This window comes from Nansenia antarctica (assembly GCF_963989245.1).
Source record: "Nansenia antarctica genome assembly, chromosome: 1".
NCBI classification, from domain to species: Eukaryota; Metazoa; Chordata; class Actinopteri; order Argentiniformes; family Microstomatidae; genus Nansenia; species Nansenia antarctica.
The window spans coordinates 107,543,213-107,550,250 of record NC_137674.1 but is presented as its reverse complement, the minus strand read 5'-3'; the positions used below and the strand labels follow the sequence as shown (position 1 = coordinate 107,550,250).

General features: G+C 50.0%; 1 protein-coding gene across 1 annotated transcript in view; it reads left to right on the top strand.

Annotated features, from left to right (window-relative positions):
- LOC308156194 (CUB and sushi domain-containing protein 1) overlaps positions 1–3,698 on the top strand; it is a gene marked incomplete at its 3' end in the record, with an annotated part of 144,114 nt that extends 140,416 nt beyond the window's left edge. Inside the window, exons 64-68 of the mRNA XM_080529549.1 lie at positions 191–303; positions 1,019–1,106; positions 1,401–1,527; positions 2,148–2,210; positions 3,539–3,698. Of these exons, the coding sequence (XP_080385675.1) occupies positions 191–303; positions 1,019–1,106; positions 1,401–1,527; positions 2,148–2,210; positions 3,539–3,698 (551 nt within the window). The remainder of the gene's footprint in view (positions 1–190; positions 304–1,018; positions 1,107–1,400; positions 1,528–2,147; positions 2,211–3,538) is intronic.
- Between the last annotated feature and the right edge of the window lie 3,340 nt (positions 3,699–7,038).

Here is a 7,038-nt window from a genome sequence, read left to right as displayed (position 1 = left end):
CTACCACCACATACCTCTAGAACTACAACTACCACCATACACTAGATATAGAACTACAGTACATGATCTCACTAATCTTGCCGCTCGTTATGCTCTAATATTACTACTGTCTCCAGGACCGTGTAGCGGTGTGTTCACCATGTGTGTGTGTGTGTGTGTGTGTGTGTGTGTGTGTGTGTGTGTGTCTCAGGGACGTATAAGCGAGAGGAGAACCACCTGCTGCTGAAGGTGTTGGAGGTCCGAGGCCCAGCAGAACAGTCCTCCAGCAGGTTCACCAGCGCCGCCTGGGCCATGGACGGATACGTGAGTCTGATTGGTCCACAGCACCTCGGGGTCCGCCCCAGTCTAACCACGAAGCCTCGTGATTGGACCACAGCACCTCGGGGTCCGCCCCAGTCTAACCACAAAGCCTCGTGATTGGCTGTCTGTCCCTCCATCTCCTCAACTCTGATAGAGCTCCAGTTTATGAGCTGTTAAGAGACGATTGTTGTCATAACAACTGACAAATTATGACATGACAACTCATATTTTGCAGCTCAAATCAAATCCGATTGTAGTTGTCACGTACGCCGCAGACAGCTGTAAACGATATAAATGGTAAACAGACTGACTTTTATAGACTTATATAGAGTCTTTTTCCAAAGTGCTTTACAATGGCCTCTCATTCACCCATTCACACACCAATGGCTGCAAGCTACCATGCAAGGTAGGCCCGCTCATTGGAAACAATTTGGGGTTTCAGAGGGGTGGAGAGGAGAGGAGAGGAGAGGAGGGGAGGAGAGGAGGTGTGAGGTGAATGTTACTGTGTTGTGCTGCCTAGGTGAATGTTACTGTGTTGTTGTGTTGCCTAGATGAATGTTATTGTGTTGTGTTGTGTTGCCTAGGTGAATGTTATTGTGTTATTGTGTTGTTGTGTTGCCTAGGTGAATGTTGTTGTGTTGTTGTGTTGTGTTGCCTAGGTGAGTGTTACTCTGTTGTTGTGTTGCCTAGGTGAATGTTGTTGTGTTGTGTTGCCTAGGTGACGGCCGAGTCGGACCAGCAGACGTTTATATTCCAGGGTCAGATTCACAGCAAGGACTTTGGAACCTTTCAGCTGACGAGAAAAGGTACCGAACATCTGCTAATAGCATTACTCAGCCATGCACACACACACACACACACACACACACACACACACACACACACTATGGTAATACTGTGATAATAATATGATGACAGTCAGGTAAATTTAGGTTACAGATGGTGTCCAAGCTGAAATTATGTTCTAGCAGGTTTAGTGTTTATGTGTGTGTGTGTGTGTGTGTGTGTGTGTGCGTGTGTGTGTGTGTGTGTGTGTGTGTGTGTGTGTGTGTGTGTGCGTGTGTGTGTGTGTGTGTGTGTGTGTGTGTGTGTGTGGTCAGGTCCTGTTGCGACCGCTGTGGACCCCTCCAGCCCGTACACCAACAGCAGCTCCGTGGCGGCGGCCATCTTGGTTCCCTTCTTTGCTCTGATCCTGTCCGGCTTCGCCTTTTACCTCTACAAACACAGGTATGCACATGGTCGCCACGGTAACCTGCCATGCTGATGGACGTGTGTGTGTGTGTGTCGTTGGTGATGATTGGATGTTAAGAATCAGTGTGTCTTTCTGATCCGTTCTGGTAAACCACTGGAGTTTTTCAAAGCTAACTGAGGCCAGCAGAATGAAATACCTCATATAATATGTGACACGTTCTAATGCTTTGGTCCTCATGTCGGGATCTGATGTAATGATCAGACTTTTCTTTCGAGAAATGTGAATACATTTCCGCGTTGTTGAAAATCAACGACACATCGGTGGTCAGCTAACACAGCTTGTTTGTGAGCCTGCTAACAATGTTAAGTGGTGTCATAGTTAACTAGGTAGCAGTGGGGATTACTCACCCAATCCACTGCGTTGCAGTATTTTGGCTTGACTAGCGAGTTTGTGTTGTGATTCTCAACAACGTTGAAACATAGTTCTGTGTTTCAAAAGAAAAATCAGAACATTTTGATTGGTTGGCGACATGCGGACCAAATGATCAGACTGACATGACTCTGATTATTAAATAACACATATGTCACATGACTCTGATTATTAAATAACACATATGTCACATGACTCTGATTATTAAACACATAAACGTCGGCAGGGTGCTTTCACACGACACCTCTGATGACAACGAGCGGCCCAAAGACCTCAGACCCGGCGGCAGGTAAGACCAGCTGACTACCACATCCCCCATCCTCCTCTTTCACTTTCCTCATCCTGTGGAATGAACGATAAACAGACAAAGGGAGGTCAAAATCAACCAAATCAACAGCGGACCCTTTCACGGCCCTCCTCGGCCAGGGACATGGGTTACAGGGTTACTCAGGCTCATCTCTCTGTCCACATATTTAGGGGTAGGTTAGGCTCTCATCTCTCTGTCCACATATGACTGCGACTGGTGAACTTGTTGTCAACAATATCTAGTTTTCGGGGGGTTTTCATAGCACCAACTTGAAGTTTTAAAGTACCCACTCGATATAATAAACAACAGTTTAACGATCACTATATACTTATAATTTGTGGAGTGGATTCACTGTTCTCGTTTGCCGGAGGCTACCGGTAAGTGATAATGACGGAATGTTTGTTGTTGGATTTGTTTTTTTCGTTGACATTTAAGCCACTTTGTTTAGACGTCCTAAGCGGAAGGTTTTAACGGTCAAGTCTGAAGACAGAGTAGTATATCACAGTGTCATCAGCATAAACATGGAAATGAGCATTTGAGACATTCTGATCGAGACTGTTGATATATACTGTATATAATGAAAAGTAATGGTCCCAGGACTGATCCCTGTGGTACGCCCTTGGATATATCTCCTCAGCTATCGCTCTGTGTTTTTATTTTAATCAGAGTATTTGAGGATTGCAAAATCTCTCTCATTCACTCAACAGATTCTACTATATACGTGATTCTACTTGTGGTTCTACTAGTGATTCTACTCATGACCGTTTCCATCAGTTTGACGTCAGCCCTCCATCCCATCCCACCCCAGAGCAGATGTTGTTCTGTAGTGGATTGAATCTGGTTTCTTCTCTATTGATATTGAATATTGAACACAAGGAGATTGATCAACTTAGCTTGAAGCCTTTTATTTATAAAGTTACATGACAGCAGTCTAGAATTTGCAAAGTCCAGAGCCTCAGAGCCTCCTCCTTCTCTGAGCACACCCCGTATATACAAAGTCGACACCCTTTATGAGATCACTAATCTTGGCAAACAAATGTGGTGACAGGAAACTAGACTTCAGTAAGTGCGCAACAAATCATTGGCACTGTCCCCAGGCAGACTGAATTGTTTGCTACGATTTCCCAGAATGTAGAGATATAGACTTCAATTCTCAGTATATTTGATATAAAACAGTTCCATCACTAACTCTCCCGTCTGGCAGCTGAGATGTAACTGTGTTGTTGTTCCAGGACCAGCTGAGGTGTAACTGTGTTGTGTTGTCCTTCCAGGACCACCTGAGGTGTAACTGTGTTGTGTTGTCCTTCCAGGACCAGAGCCAAGGTCCAGTACAACGGCTACGCGGGCCATGAGAACACCAACGGCCAGGCGTCGTTTGAGAACCCGATGTACGACACCAACATGAAACCCACAGAGGCCAAGGCTGTGAGGTTTGACACCACCCTCAACACCGTCTGCACCGTGGTATAGCCCTGACCCCACCCTGAACACCACCCTGAACCCACCCTCAACACCACCTTTAACACTGTCTGCACCGTGGTATAGCCCTGACCCCACCCTGAACACCACCCTGAACACCGTGGTATAGCCCTGAATACCACCCTCAACACTGTCTGCACGGTGGTATAGCCCTCAACCCCACCCTCAACACCACCCTGAACACTGTCTGCACCCTGGTAGAGCCCTGACACCACCCTCAACACCCTGAACACCGTGGTATAGCCCTGCAGCCAGAGATGGACTGGTCCACCCCCCCCTCACCTCTAGGTAATGGACTGGTCCACCCCCCCCCCCCCCCTCACCTCTAGGTAATGGACTGACCCCCCCCCCGCCACACACACACACACGCACCTCTAGGTAATGGACTGGTCCACCCCCCTCCTCACCTCTATATAATGGACTGGTCCACCCCCCCCCCCCCCCCTCCTCACCTCCTCTAGGTAATGGACTGGTCCACCCCCCCCCTCCTCACCTCTAGGTAATGGACTGGTTCACCCCCCCCCTCCTCACCTCTAGGTAATGGACTGGTCCACCCCCCCCCCCCCCCCCCTCACCTCTAGGTAATGGACTGGTCCACCCCCCCTCCTCACCTCTAGGTAATGGACTGGTCCACCCCCCCCCTCACCTCTAGGTAATGGACTGGTCCACTAAAACATCACGGGTGGGGTGGGGGAAAGCAGGACCGTATTTTTCTTCAGATGCTCACATCGCCATGACAACTGACTTTAGTACCTCTCTGTTGAGATGGGGGGGAAAAAAGACAATTTAAATCAACAACTTTTTTTTTTTTATTACACAAACTTAAATCAAATAAAGAACTTCAAACTTAAATTAAACAAAGAACTTCAACGCCGCAAAGATACAACAAACAAACAGACAGACGCGCCGTGACGGAGAGAGAGAACCTGGACTCCTGCCTTGCTGCTTCTCCGGGATAAATGCTGTTTTCATCCCCTCTTTCGTCCTTTTTTCTATCTTCTCTCTCTTTCCCCGAGGAGTCCTGAACCCTGAACCCTCCGTGGGGGGCCAGCCACGTAACTGTTCATAACAAATGTTTCATGGGTTTTAGGGGTGGTGGTAAAAGTGTTTTCTTCAGTGAAGATGAACCATAAAGGAGGAGGAGGAGGCGGCTTTGAAGAGTCGTTGCTCCTCCCACTCAGACGTTCTCGTCCTCCAGACGTTCTCCAGACGTTCTCCAGACGTTCTCCAGTCGTTCTCCAGACGTCCTCCAGACGTTCTCCAGACGTTCTCCAGACGTTCTCCAGACGTTCTCCAGTCGTCCTCAGATAAAGAGCAGAGCTGCTACGTCCTCCGGGCTGCGCTGCTGTTGGGGCGGAAAAAACTTTATCGCACAAATTTTGCACTAGAGTGTTACGAATGGTCCACCCCCCCTCCCTGACCTCTAGGTAATGGACTGGTCCACCCCCCCTTACCTCTAGGTAATGGTCTGGTCCACCCCCCCCTGACCTCTAGGTAAATGGTCTGGTCTGCACTAGAGTGTTACGACTAGGTACGAGTCAAAAGAGAGGAATTTTAAAAAACGTATCTGAAAAAATTAAAAGACATACAGGGTTTATGAGCATTTGTAAATAAACATGTGGGTACAGAACGTCCATCTGGCCTGCTGTTGAATCAGAAAACACGCTTCTTTTTATTTTGGATTTATTTTTTCACTTCAGCGAATACTACATCTATTGAACATCTGTCTTACATTTGACATGGTTCTATAAGTTATTTTCTTTTTTTTAAAAGTCTTGAGTCTCAAACATTATGCAGCTTTTCACGATGAGGCGACATTTCACGTCACTCCATGAATACAGATTTCGGCACGATGCAGGCACCAATCATGATCCTCCATCTGTCATCGTGTTTGATCACCATGCAAATCAATGCCAGCCCCCCCTCCCCCAGCCCCCCCTCCCCTAGCCCCCCCCCCCTCTCCCCTCCCCTCCCCCAGCCCCTCCCCCAGCCCCTCCCCAGCCCCTTCCCTCCTTTCTAAAGCACCTAAAGAACAACATCAACAACATGCACAGTGTCTTTAGTCTCATCTCCCATCACCACAGTCATACACACCTGCCTCCACTGGCCTCGGTCCCCCAGGTTACCCCTGGGACTCTCCCGGTTACTCCTGGTCAGCCCTGGTTACCCCTAGTTACCCCTGGTTACCCCTAGTTACCCCCGGTCGCCCCTAGTAACCCCTAGTAACCCCTAGTTACACCCGGTCACCCATGGGACTCTCCTGGTCACCCCTGGGACTCTCCTGGTTACCCCCTGGTCACCCCTGGTCACCCTTGGGACTCCCCTGCTTACCCCTGGTCACCCTTGGGACTCTCCTGGTGACCCCCTGCTTACCCCTGGTCACCCCTGGTCACCCCTGGTTACCCCTGGTCACCCCTGGTCACCCCTGGTCACCCCTGGTCACCCCTGGTTACCCCCTGGTCACCCCTGGTCACCCCTGGTCACCCCTGGTCACCCCTGGTCACCCCTGGTTACCCCCTGGTCACCCCTGGTCACCCCTGGTCACCCCTGGTTACCCTTGGGACTCTCCTGGTTACCCCCTGGTCACCCCTGGTCACCCCTGGTCACCCCTGGTCACCCATGGGACTCTCCTGGTTACCCCCTGGTCACCCCTGGTTACCCCCTGGTCACCCCTGGTTACCCCCTGGTCACCCCTGGTCACCCCTGGTTACCCCTGGTTACCCCCTGGTCACCCCTGGTCACCCCTGGTTACCCCCTGGTTACCCCTGGTTACCCCCTGGTCACCCCTGGTTACCCCTGGTTACCCCCTGGTCACCCCTGGTTACCCCCTGGTTACCCCTGGTTACCCCCTGGTCATCCCTGGTTACCCCTGGTTACCCCTGGTCACCCCTGGGACTCTCCTGGTTACCCCCTGGTTACCCCTGGTCACCCCTGGGACTCTCCTGGTTACCCCCTGGTCACCCCTGGTTACCCCTGGTTACCCCTGGTTACCCCCTGGTCACCCCTGGTTACCCCCTGGTCACCCCTGGTCTTCAGATACCTGCTCCTCCAAAGAACTAGCTAACCCTAACCCTGGTAAACACATAAGCATAGATGGGCCGGCTAGCTAACTAGCTAACCCTAACCCTGGTAAACACATAAGCATAGATGGGCCGGCTAGCTAACTAGCTAACCCTAACCCTGGTAAACACGTAAACATAGGGCCCTGCCCTGGTCTAAACTTGAAGCTGTAATGGAAATATGTTGAATTAAAACATTGTTGATGTGTTGAATACTAGAATAGAGACCCCCCCCCCCCACTAAAGACTAGAATAATAGACCTCCCCCACTA